Here is a 13,648-nt window from a genome sequence, read left to right as displayed (position 1 = left end):
GACTGCGTCCACTGCAGGGCAAAGGCCTTTCCCAACCCGGTCCTGCGCTTGCTGTGACCGCATTATCTCCGTAAACTTCTTATTCTCATCTACACACCTAACTTTCTGCCTCACCCTCGCACGCTTGCATTCTTTTGGAGCCCAGTCCGTTACCCTTAATGACCAGCGGTTACCGTGCTCATGAGCTACGTGCCATGCCCCATGCCCATTTCTTCTTCTTCATTTCGACTAAGATATCCTTAACACCCGTTTGTTCCCGACCAGCAGTGCAAGGCCCGCGGCTTACTTGTGTGACACTTGTACAGGGACAACAGCATTTATGTTATGTGGTAGTCCGTGCAGAGCCCCCTTCCTAACTCAGCAGCAGTTAAGTGCTTCGTTATCAATATCATCTCTGCTGTAAAACAGAAAAAAAAGAAAGTGTTCATGACGAAAAACAGAAATGTTCTTACCTCTGGTACATTGTCGGGGTTTTTATTGCACTCTTGAATATGCCGCTGCAAATTAAGAGGGAGAGCAAGATGTTAACAGAATTTGGTCAAGAACACAAGAAAAAGTGGGTCAGGATTGGACCTCATGGTTGACATAGCAAGAGAAAAAACATAAGAGTTCGGCGGGAAGTTGCGAACGAGCCATGAGCGAAATAGTAATGTGCTCCTCTTGTGTTTTCCATTTTCATTCCCTTAATTGCAAGCACATTTACCCCTCACTATGTAAGAACAAAATAGGGGACAAGTTCAGGGGAAGGTGAACGCTTGAAGAGGTGCAAAATCTTTGAACAGGGAGTGTCACTGGAGGCAGCAGCACCCGCTGTTAAAGGATTTTTTATTGCGATAGCAATTATATGGACAGTCTCGGCTGGTCGACGCCGTCATGCACCTTATATATATATATATATATATATATATATATATATATATATATATATATATATATATATATATATATATAAGTCCCCCCAAAAAACGCCAGGCCTGCGCGGAAAGCGCAGCACAGTCACAGCGAAAGCTGGAAGAGCGGCATTTCTAGAGCCCATTGTAAACTCTCTTGGGGCTACTCATACAAGTACGCTAGCAAGGTACCCACTACGCTACAAATCACAATATTTGTGAAGTTGGGAAGCACCTACAACGCCATTATTCATCATTGTGCGCAGAAGCGAGGTTCCAGCTACACATATGTAAGGCATTATGTGCACTTTGTTTACGTGACGACTGATGACGATGAATAATTGTGGCTCAGCCCTTGTAATGGGTTGGAAGCTTTAAACGGCTCACCAGTTACGTAATTCGCATTATGTGACGCCCGGTCGCTATTTCACTCTCCCACCATGCAATATAACATACGCTGACGTGAGAAAGCGAGACAGAGAGAGGAGGGAAGAACTTTATCGAGACCCTGAGGAAATAGATGATGGGCTTATGGGCTTCCTTGGCAACCAATGCAAGTGCACTTGCGAGGAACCCACTACGCTATACCTCATCATAATTTGTGTGCCATATGGAAACAGCCACTATACCATTTTTCGTCATTCAACGGAGAGCCGTGGTACCCGCTAAAAATATGTAAGGCATTATGCGCACTTTGTTGGTGTTGTGCCTGATGACGATGAAGAATTATTTCAGAGCCCCTTGTAATGGGTTGGAAGCATCCAACAGCCCACTCGTTGCTCAATTCGCATTGTGTGACGCCTGGTTACAGAATTCGCGTTGTGTGGGGCGTGGTTGTTATTTCACTCTTCTACCATACTAAATTACATATGTTAATGTGGTTCCTTCTGGACATGAAACCTGTATAGCGTCTTCTTGCAAGGCAGTTCCAAGAACCGGCATGGCTCTGAGGTACAACACTGGGCTCCCACGCAGAGGGCCCAGATTCGAACCCCGTTCCATCCTGGAAATTTTTTCTTATTTAGTTTTTTTTTCTTATTTCGAGCGATAGTGGTTACGGACACCGGCGGCGGCGGCGGCGGACAACTACGGCGCCAAAAACAGCCGGTGAAATGATCTCATAACAGCTTTCGCTGTAAAATCCTTCAGATGCGCGGAATCGAACCAGCAACTTCTCGCTCCGCAGCGCGGGGCGCTAACCATTACACCACAAAGAGCAGATCCTTCACGAAGATAACGGCGAGCGTTGTATATGCACCCTTTACCATTGGCAGGACTCGGAGACGCTTATCAGCGTTTCTTCATTACCAGCGAGATGACGCGAGGAGCGCGACGGGTGCATTTAAAAGTCGTCGGCCAGCTCGCTGGCTCCTAATATTTGCGCAGGAAGAACCTTGCCCTTCCGCTGTCTGCTCGCGCGGTATACTCGCGGATAACTTTTCTTGGCAATGAAGGGAAAGCTACAGGGGCGGAACGTCTGCACGTGTACTGCTGGGCGAAGTAGTCCGGTTTGGCGCGCGTCTCGTAACGCCGTGGAAAGTGATGGCTAGCGTTGCATTTCGACCACGTGATTTCGACGCAAACGCTGCTTAGCGTCTAAGGTACGGGTAAAAGGCGCGACTCTTTCACGCACGCAAAAACGCAGTGACAACGTATAAAGTAAAAGAAATACGAATATCTCGCTTGTGTGCGCTGCGTTCCGTCTCAAAAAGCTACATGTAGAAAATGAAGGAGTATTTTATATCTCACGCAGAAAATACGGACGCAATTGTGGGACTACATTCATTAGCGGTAGGATACGTGCACTGTGGCTCTGTAGCCTTCGCTTCATTGCCAAGGAAAGTTGTCCGCGAGTACAGTTGCTGCCGGGGGGGGCAGATGTTTATGCTGCGTAGCAGCGCGTCCATCACGGGCCGCTTTTCTTGCTATCGCATTCATTGCTTCGCCCTTGCGGCGAAACTGTGACTTTTTATCTATATTGGAACACATACGTTGCTACGCTGAAACTGCAGTGGATGTAAAATAGGGCAGGGGTTATATCGAATTGAATGTTTCTGGTCCCACATTATCCTATCAGCAGTGTCTTTTTAACTCTCCAAAAGCTGAGGCAACCACAATGGAGAAATGTCAAGTTGAACTCTGATGTGTTGCGTGCCGAAACCACGACGGGTTCGTGTGGCAAGCCGTAACCAGAGATACCGCAATACCGTTCATCTCAAATGTTTCGATAACAAACGTAGCTTAGATAAGACACTTCTGTAGGAGTTTGTTGTTTGTTTTGTAATTGCTGGGCTTTTATGTGCCAAAATCACGATATCGTGATGAGGCACACTGTGGCGGCAGACTCCGGACTAACTTCAACCGCCTACGATTCCTTAAGGTACGCCTAAATCTAAGCAAGTGTTCTTTCCATTGCCCGCCGACGGAAAGGCGGCTGCCGCGGCCGGGAATCCAAATCGCGCCCTTGAGCTTACCAGCATGACAGCTTACGTGCTAAGCTGCCACTTGTAAATGTAGCTGAGTGGGCTAATTGGTTATTCACGCTAAACAGCGCAAGAAAGCACGGCTACGAAACCGAAAAAGTTCGGGAAGCTTGCACTAATTCGCGCAAAGATTGGCACAGCGAAGCACGAATCCCCTCACCGATCGTACTCTCCGTGGACCGACAAGTCTAGCTTAGAGATGCGCGACTTCCTCGTCGGGAGTACGCACTTTCTTAGGAAGCCCCACAGCTGTCTCGGCACAATCGGGCCCAACCAGGCTATGCACTGTAGAGCGGAGGTTGCGCGTGATGTCTCCATCGGTGGGCGGGGCTAAGCTACCGCGCATGCGCGGCTTGACCAGGTGGTGCGGTATCTGGTCGCGATGCTTGCTTCCTCTTTCTTTCTATCTTATTTTCTCTCTGCCATGGGACGCTATGCCATGGGAAGCTATGCGCGGCGGTCTCCATCGCAGAGCGCGTGCTGCGCTTGGCGGTTGCTAGGCAACGGCGCGGCCAGTTTTTTGCAACACTACAGCCGTGTTTATGGTTTGACAAATAGCTTCGCTGTTAAAAGCAAACACGCAGGACACGCGCTGACATCCAACAGGCCAGATGCCTAAACGAGCGCTTACGTGAACATGCCAAAATATGCATTGGTAAAGAAGACTTCCTGGCAATGCATGTGAACACGTGTGGGCGCACTCCGCAGTTGCAGTGGACCACAGATGTCGATAACATGAACAATGAGCAAGCGCGTCTAATCAGTGAGGCCGCTCAGATGGTGGGGAGAGAGGGCCGATTGCGTAAGCAAACTGTCGGTTGCGATATCTGACAGGGAGCTCTGTTTCTTGGAATGCGGGGCTTTGCGCAGCAGGCCACCGTGATTGTTAGTGCTGTTTTTGCTGCTGTAAGCTAGCACGTGTTCTACTACAGGGAATCTGCGTGTATCTGTGGTGGAACACCTGACACAGCATGCCTCGGTTCGATTCCGGCTTCAACTCCTGATTTTTATTCTTTGCATCCATCGCGATTTTTGCTCACGGGCAGCGCCGATTTTTTCGCTCACAACCAAAGCCACCGACTCAGACACCAACATCGACACTTGAATTTCTTCGACACAGGATTTTTAACGCTATCGCATTAAAGCAGGGCGAAAAAAAGTGTTAAAGGAAAGTGCGAACACGCGCCGACTCGCGACTAAAGGTGTGAGGGTCAGCGCTTATCTTCGTCGTCTGTGCTTGTCTGCTTCGTCGCGCTGTTTCTTTTTTTTTTCGTTAAGGTTCCGTGCACACCAACTCTCCGAGCTCTTAGCTTCAGAGCGGTAACTTTCTTTTGAAAGGCATTGAGCATAACTTTAGTGCTTTCGTTATACGGTGACTTACTTGCATATAGTCGGGAAAAAAAGGCGTTTCGCAGTAGACGCAGGGTTTTGGAGCTTTGGTGCACGCTTTCTGGTGACGCTCCATGTTGATGTCCTTAACTTTTCGGTGGCAATATTCGCACACCTGTATCGCTTCGGGAACATGATTTCCTCCATCACTGTTCTGAAACCACGGCAATCCAGGGGAAGACATAAAAATAAAGAATGATGAGTGTGAGCGCGGTTCTGTGTGGATATCAATCGATATTTACGTCTTAGGCCTCATCGCAACCTATAGAACAACGGGCAGCCGCAATTTAAATCACCTAAAGCTGGCGCGAGGCAGATTATACCACATTTATTATATTTTAAATTTTAGTGTACGTATTATACTGAAGGAGAGTTGTAGAGTGTAGAAACAGTAAAAGAAACGAAAGAAAAGAGAAGACGTGCAGAACTGCTCAGTGTTATCAGGTGTTTAAACTATTATGCAATTAGTGGTCAAAATACCTCGACATACTGCAATAAGATTACGGCTTTTAAAAATACAAACTTTGACGGGGCTAATCGGATACGTACAATTTTAGTTGTATATAATTACAGCCAATAGTGCACTGATAAGAGAACTCACAGGACTGGTGGGCCAGTATTCTATTGTGAATGTGTTTATCACCCCTATGGGGATAGTGAACGATGAGGAAATAAAGCGTGCCGTACTAAAGGCCAGCTATAAGGCAGAAGAATAAAGCCTCAGTATGTCGTACTTTACTTCGAACCTCTAAGTAACAGTAGTTGTATTATCTACGAAAAGTTATACACGAACATGCTCAAACCTAAGGGTTGTAAAAAACTCACGGGGTCCCTTGGGCTTTTGCCTAAGACGACGAGAACGCAAAAGCCATCTTTTCTTCTACTCAATCGATTTCTTGCTCCTCCCCCGCACCACTCCGAAAGCGCATAAAAGTGGTCTTAGAGACAAAATTTAAGCAATGTCGTATATTATATTCCTGTTTCTTTATCACTTGTTTCTTCTAACACCTCTTTTGTGTCATCTATTATTCCCCTTTTCCCCTTCCCCGGCACAGGGTGGCCATCCGGTCTGAGAACTGGATAACCTCTCTGTCCTTCCATCTAGTTATTCGTCCTCCTTCTTCTGCACCTAACATTGGTTTTGCACCTAATATTGGTTTTGCGCAATGCCTCCTGAATCGGCGGCATTGCGAGCTTTCTTCACCTCACCTCGTTTCGCACTGTCTTCGTGATCGGCCCACCTTTCACCAAGTGACGTCATGCAACGACGTCTTCATTGTAACGTCATATTATGACGTCATTGTGGTGACACATTATGAGTCATAGTGACGTCATACATTTCGACGATCTGTGATGTCATGACGTCATATGGTGACGTCATCACGTGGTGATTTTTTGCATCACTCGTGTTGACGCCGCCGACGGTCAATTTTCGCGTTTGATGAGGTGTTTAAGGCTGTCGACTTAAAACTCACGCCTACCTGCATCGGTGCCGCTGCGCCACGTTCTTCAGGTGCCACCAGTTGATCTGGCTGTGGAAACGCAACAGCCCGCCCATGTGTTTCAGCAGGAGACATAGACACTGCCGTAGTTTGGCGGCCACCGCATCTCTGGCTTGAGCTTGGTTCAATGTCACGGGATTTTGAAGAGCGTAAGACTGAAGGCTTCTGTTTTTCTTGACGCTCTCTGCCCTGCAAACGAGCAACATTGGGTTATACCAGTGCATGCTTCATAAAATGTTGGTCCAGATAGACGAGCCTCGTTGCAATCAATCAATCAATCAATCAATCAATCAATCAATCAATCAATCAATCAATCAATCAATCAATCAATCAATCAATCAATCAATCAATCAATCAATCAATCAGTCAATCAATCAATCAATCAATCAATCTTTTATTCGTTCACAATAAACTGTGCAAGTTGAGGACCACGAAATGTCGTGACAATCAGAGCACGCCTGACAACTCTCTTTTGACAAGTGTGTGATAAGCGCCTGACAACTTCACTGCAACAGGTGAGGCTCGTAACATTACTTCTCAAGAACTCTAAAATCTACAACTACCGTTCCTAATCGCATGTTATAAGTAGTAACAAAACCTGTCTTTTTTTTTGTAGGAGGGCTGTCAAGTAGGGACACTTGAACATGGTATTCCTCACTACAAATTTGTGCGCACTTTCATCAATGCCGAACAATATCAGTAGCCAAAGACGGGGATATTTCTTCGAAGGGCCCGTTCCTTTTTTAGATGCAGCAAGATGAGCCCGACTGTCTATTAAGGCAACAAAAGCATAGGGAACATTATTTGTTGTTTTACATGTGTATTGTAATAATTTTGACAAATTGAAAGAAATTCAAGTCGACAAGAAGAAGTCTTTCCGTTGGTGGGATCTGAACCCACTACCTTCGAATTACGCGTTCACCTCCTCAAGGCTAACAGGAAACACTGCGCTTAATGCAGTTGAAGCTGTCTAAATTCGCGAAAAATTGCAATTTTTAGGCCGTAATCTGAAGAAAATAAATTATATCCTTACATTATATCCTTGGATCGTCATAGAAGTTAGTAGCACAGAAAGGACACAGCGCTCAGAATTCAGATGTTCACACGTTGGTTTATACCGGAACATCGCCCGAATAGGCATAGCACCGAGACTCTCTTTGGTTTATATCCTTCAAACTGTCAAGCAGTAGTGGACGGTCTAAGGCTGCCGTTTATCATCATCATCCTAATCATCTTTATCCTGAGTCTACCCTCGTCCGCTGCAAGACGAAGGACTTCAGAGGATCAGGGTAGGCTAAGGAGGAACTGCAGTGGACAAGAGTAGGCTCATGATTTGAATAACAGAGAGCCCAGCTAGTTGGTACGAGTTCGCGTTAAAAGACTGGGCGTGCAAACACGGACGAGGGAGAGAAGCCAAGAACACCACAAACGCTGACTAACAACTCACTCGTGTGCACGTTTGCAGGTCCAGTCTTTTAACATGAATAGGCTAATTATCATAATGATGATGCGGACTGACTCCTAAAAGTTGCAAGTTTTTTCTGGAGGGGGGGGGGGCAATCTGAGCACAATTACGGAGCACTGCTGCATGCATTTGGTATCTTCACATTACACGTCACTAGTGATCAAGGATCGAAAAGAACGTTTAACTTTGTCATGATTACCTTAACCGCCTCCTTCGAAGCTCCACTTTTCTCCGCTGCTTTTGTTACAGCTCGTTCTGTCTCCAAAGGACAATGATGATCCTTCCATTTTTTGGTCTCGATGCTCTCGCGGCAGTTCGGACATTGAACGTGCCGCTTGCAAGCAACGAAGTGGTCCTGGAAGATGGAGGAAGTAGAAGATTGTGCCTTTTTTTTTCTTTTCCAAGTTTTCGATATCTTTCTTCACTACAGCTTGACTATAGACGGATGTAAATTTGGGCGAGTTGGTGATCAGTCACTTTGTTCAGCCATTTTGATCACTCAACAAAAATTATTTTCTTCCGTAGAACAAAAAACAATGATAAAACTTGCTATATAAGAACTATTTATTCGTTTTCGATTGAGGTATAAAGCTGATTACTAAATACAGCACCACGTGGTGTTAACTACGTCTCATCGTGGATCAAAATAAAGATTTTTCTTAAATTCGTGGTTTTTGTTTCTTTCACACCACAAACTTGAGTGGTGTGAAAATATTTTTAACGCAAAATATACATTCGGCAGAGTAAGTATTGATTACTCAGATATTGATACATAGCGCACTATTACAAGAGAACAAATGCAAACATTGAAGATTTTGGCAAGGTTTATGGAGGCGTATATGGCAGAAAAATTGCAGTAATATTATTGAGCTTCTGAAACATTGCAAAAATGCCTTTGCTTAATATATAAACCAAATTTGGTAACGAAACAAAAAACGACACTCTCACGATAAATGTTCTGATAAACATCACTGAGACGACATTACGCGAAATTCGGAAGGCTCCCACATGACAAATTTTTTTCCTCTCCGGAATATTCCAGCACTTCACTATTTTCAATGCAGTAAAGCGGCACGATTTTTAAAAATACATTTGAGATGGTCGCTAAAATGGCTGGGACGTTTGGCGTGGAATGACCCAACTACAAGTTTATAAATGCTGCACTCAAGAATGCTACAAATCAGAGCGTAGCCAGAAATTTTTTTCGGGGGAGGGGGGCTCAACCAACATTTATGTATGTTCGTGCAAGTGTTAATATGCGGGCGTGTGATATACACATTAGAGATGTCCGAATAGCAAATTTTAGAACCGAAAGGAATATGAATCGAATACGAATAGAAATTGAATACTATTGGAATATTTTTGTAATAGTAAGGCAGCGAGTTGCAGAACAGTTCTTTAATTCAATATTATTTTGTTTGAAACAAATAGTCGCAAACATTAACAAAGGAAAAGTACGATAAATTTTAACCGGTAAGAAAAATGCCACAGTTATGTACACTGAGATAAGCTCGTATAATCAGTAACAACCTATGAGCTATTTTGTAACTCTACGCTGGAATACAGCGGTTACTTCAAATTTCAAGGGGGTACTTTATCACCACCTTTTAAAAAAAACTGGGGCATAAAAAAAATGTTTGATACATCAAGATCATGAATCACATGATGAGGATAGCAGATTGAGGACCCTTTCGCTTGGTGGAACCAGAGTTTTAAATGGAAGCACATTTATCTGTGATTAGTACACCACTGAGAGTCCGGCAAAAGCTTTTGGCTGGATGTACCTTGGTAATCCAATGATTGAAACAATAAAAGTGCTTGCTCCCGCGATGTTGTAGTGTGTTGTTCTTACTGGAGTTTTTCTACCAGTGCTGATTATTCGAAAAGTATTCCAAAAATATTCGGTATGCTGAATATCTGGTATTGGATACGAGTATCTAATCGAATAGAACACTATTTCGATTCGTTATTCGAGACTTTCGAATAATACGTATGCAAGATTGAAAATTTTCAGGGGGAGAGGGGGGTGGGGAGAGGGCAACTCCCTGGCTCCACTAATGCTACGAATTTTGAAGCCGCAACATCATGAAGTAGTCCTGAGTTTTCAGATAACACAGACTTGTCGAGCCAATGCAACAACTCACACAGATCATGACCGCATATGCTTAGCTTAGTTGTAGCTCTCCGCAGATATGTGATATAGTATTCTTCAATTTCAGGTTATCGCCACAGCCTTTAGCCACAATGCACAACAAATCACGCGACGTCCCGTAAGATGTGCATCGTAATCACAGTCGAACATTGCGCGCATACTTACGTGTAGGTTTTCCAGCGGCACTTTTTCTTTGCAATGCGGTTTATTCGGACAGTCCACGTACTGGTCGCGAAGTATCGTGATGAGGTCTCGAGCTTCGAACATCTGCAGGAATATAGAAATCCAAATAAGATACCCAATGTATAATCTATAAAGAACAAATACTTCCTTGGTTCGTTATGTGATTTGACGCGCGTGTGTATATTAAAGGGGTCCTGCAACACTTTTGCAGGTAACTATCGAATGGCTCCATTAAAGGAGTTGTTGCCTCACGAATCGACTGCCGCAAAATATTTGGAACACGTCAACTATGAGCGGACTCATAGGGATTTGCCGCAAGCTTGAAGCGCTTTCTCTTTCCTTTCGTACTAGTGACTGCGCTGAAAGTTACATAGAGGGTGAAAAGGGGGCAAGAAGCTACGTCCGTTCGTCAGCGAGCGTCGTGACCTTGAGCACTGCTCTTTTTTTTTCTTCGAATGCGCGACTTACTTTCAGTGTGATCACGATCGCGAGCACGTGGCGGCATCCCGCGGCGGCCGCGAAAACTATGCAGCACATGATGCTCAAGTTAGCCAATGGCGCCGGACTTTGGGTTTATGGCGCCGCCGTTTGGGTTTATGGCATCATTTGTCGAAAGAAGACAGAGCGATTTCTAGCTCATTTTGAGAATTAGTTGTAAATTCCAGTTGTAAATTTCAGTGCTGCGCTATAATGTATGGCTCACGTGTTTTTAAGAGCCTCAACTACCGGTCGACAGCTTTTTCTGACCATGATCAAAAAGTTTTGCATGGCCCTTAAGCAAAGACGGAGCCGACAGCCCCCTCTCCCTAAACAAACTTACCAAAAAAATGTTGCAGTGGTTTAGCTCGGCTTTGCCAGGATAACGTAGCGTTAGCAAAGGTTCAGCTAATTATTCTTAGCTTTCCTGATTGTCTAGGATTAGCTTGATTATCATGCTTACTGCTGCTCCAATGACACCCACACGGTATACGTATTATATGGCACATGTATATTTATTTTGCCAGGCAACTACTTGGGGATCCGATGAGTTAAGCTTCTCCGCTCTTCTGCGCCGTTGAGCAGCATTTGCGCTCTCCTTCTCCATGGCTCAACCACACTGGCAAACGCCAGTCAGAGGCGCTATCAAGCGGCACCCGCGCAGTGTCAGACGGCGACTGCACAGCGAAGGCGAACAGCTGGGCGCGCACCGGCGCCAGTACGTCTACCTCGGCTACGACGTCACTCCTCTGGAAAGCGCAGACCCGCGGCAGCGAGTCGCGCGCGGCAGCGGCGGAGTGCGCGGGAGGTGCCGGCTCCGATGCGCCAGCTGTGCGACATCACTGATCCTCGTGCATGCGCAGCACGGCTCTTGAGGAGCCAGACGAAACTGGCTCGGCTAAGCCAGTGTAGCTAACGCTACAAAATTCAGGAAGCATTTCTTTCTTTATTTAGCGCTGTTTAGCACCGGGCAGCTTAGCGAAATGGATTAGACACACGTAGTGTATACGAATACACTATTGCATAAATAATGCCTTAAAGTAATGCATTAGAGATATCGTCGAGCTAAGGCGACATTATGTTCATCATGTGTTTTGGATACTGGTTTAATTGTACGAATTAAAGTACGCTCTCACACATGTTTCGTGAACAGCATGAAGGGTTCCCTCGAGATACACTTGCACATTTAGAGTTCAGAGAAATCCGGGATTTGCATGTCTTCCTGCAATAAGACAGAAAGGCGGGCTAGTTGGTTTGGATTCTTTCTCTATTTAAATGCGCACACGAAATAATGACAAAACAAAGAAGGCACTGCGCTGTACTGCGCTGGTCCTTGTGTCCATAGAGTTTCCTATTTTTACAATATTTACAAGAGGGAAGTCTGGCGATGCGATCGTTGAGCCAGCATGGGAATGATGTGTGCACATGGATTTGCCTAATCTTCGTGCTTGCTGCTTCGAACGCGCTTGTGGCTTTGTTTATTGTGTTTTGGCGTTTGTTTCGGATAAAAGAATGGATCGTTGTGCACTTCGTGAGCCGATTTGAATGGGTGAGCCTAGAAAGGTTAAGGTGGTGAAGTGGAATTGCTGAACATTTGCTGAACTTCGTCTCGCGACAAAAGCGGCTCCAGGCCACGCGGAGCCAAACGGAGCAGAAAGAACGTAGCTTACACAAATCCGTGTGCTAGCCATTCCCATGCTGGCTAAAGCGCCATATGTTGCAGCTCCCACACACACTAGCGCCAGATTTCCCGCTAGTGTATTATTAGGAAACTCTATGCTTGTTTCTTCTTTGTTTTGTCGTCGTATAGTGTGCGCATTCAGATAACGCGTCAATTCTGCCCGTAAGTTAAGACTACCCTACCGAAAATTTAATTCATCTTGAATTTTTTTTCCGAAACACCTTTTTTAAAGCTTGCGTTCACTGATGGCCGTTATGCATGGTGTTTGCCAAGGCTAACACATTCATGGAAGTATACGTAGATTTGACAAGAACAATGTACTAAAATCCAATAGGTGCCGTGTAACAAATAATTTGAATTTCTTTATTTAGCATCAACGAAATCTAATTTCTGTGCCGCTACTCTACTACGTATTCATCGAATAAAACAAATTATCCTATTTACTCGCGTAAATTGCGCACCCCTACATTATGAATCTTTTTTCTAGAACAACTCCTAGACAAAATGCTAGACAGAATTCTATATTTTACGCTGCCTGTTCACCCGGCTACCGGCGCGCGCAAGGAAGGCTTGCAGAGATCGGCATAGACGCAAGAAATTTACGCTGCGCACGCAAAACCCAAGGCCTAAAAAAGAGAACGTGGTTGCGACAAATTCCCGACCCGGTCTTCATGGCGTCCGAACCTTATTTCGTACGCGGTAACTTTTTGGCTTCAAATGTTAACTCGGCATACTCAAGTGAGAAACATATCAAAAGTATCAGTTATGTAGTGACACTTTTACCAGTGCACTGGTATAGTTACAGGTTCCATCTATGTTAAAGAAGTGCTTTCTTCCACCTCTCTCACGACTTGTATATTTTTAGAAAAGTATGGTTAAGCATGATTCTGCAGGATTCTACATGATTATGCAAGGCTTTTTGTTAACATTTGTATGCTGTCACATGTTGCCATGTAAATGGTCTTCTGAACCCCGCACAAGCTGCTTCTTGCGGCTTTTAGCCTAGGAGCCCATCAGAATACTTTTCATTCTCATAAAGAGAATTTTATTCGCATTGAACTCGCACCGTGTGGCCGACGCCACAACGTGGCACACAATATTTCCCGCCTTCTTGGTGACTGCAGGCAACGGGAGACCAGTGAGTCAAGACTACGGCGCGATAGCGGCGATAAGCGCTCTGGCGCGGCACGGTGCTTTCGCTGAAGCAGTAGCACGACTTATCACCGACAAACATGTCAGGATAAGCATTCTCAACTATCTGCTCGGTATATCGTGTAACGTAGCGCTGTTGTGAACGTGCTGTACTGCGTTTCAACAGGCAACGACCCGAACGCGTCCCGCTTTCGTGCTAAGGATCGCATACTACTGCTTCAATTGCTTATCGCAATCGCACAAACGAGCAGGCAACCGTCACCGCCTGAAGTGC

At 45.2% G+C, this 13,648-nt stretch overlaps 2 protein-coding genes across 5 annotated transcripts in view; one reads left to right on the top strand and one right to left on the bottom strand.

The window, feature by feature from the left end:
* LOC119401555 (tryptophan--tRNA ligase, cytoplasmic) overlaps nucleotides 1-13,648 on the top strand; it is a 434,281-nt gene that overhangs the window by 380,583 nt on the left and 40,050 nt on the right. The gene's annotated exons all lie outside the window — the stretch shown is intronic.
* Nucleotides 1-13,648, bottom strand: part of LOC119401552 (uncharacterized) — a 40,772-nt gene that overhangs the window by 17,764 nt on the left and 9,360 nt on the right. For all 4 annotated transcript variants that reach the window (XM_037668449.2, XM_049418789.1, XM_049418788.1 and 1 more), the window contains exons 3-7: nucleotides 10,047-10,148; nucleotides 7,929-8,084; nucleotides 6,244-6,453; nucleotides 4,755-4,916; nucleotides 453-497 (exon numbers count right to left, since the gene is read on the bottom strand). In XM_037668449.2, coding sequence (XP_037524377.1) covers nucleotides 453-497; nucleotides 4,755-4,916; nucleotides 6,244-6,453; nucleotides 7,929-8,084; nucleotides 10,047-10,148 — 675 coding nt within the window. The remainder of the gene's footprint in view (nucleotides 1-452; nucleotides 498-4,754; nucleotides 4,917-6,243; nucleotides 6,454-7,928; nucleotides 8,085-10,046; nucleotides 10,149-13,648) is intronic.

This window comes from Rhipicephalus sanguineus, chromosome 8 (assembly GCF_013339695.2).
Source record: "Rhipicephalus sanguineus isolate Rsan-2018 chromosome 8, BIME_Rsan_1.4, whole genome shotgun sequence".
NCBI lineage: Eukaryota > Metazoa > Arthropoda > Arachnida > Ixodida > Ixodidae > Rhipicephalus > Rhipicephalus sanguineus.
Note: the sequence above shows the minus strand (reverse complement) of the source record. Positions and strands in the feature narration are given on the sequence as shown.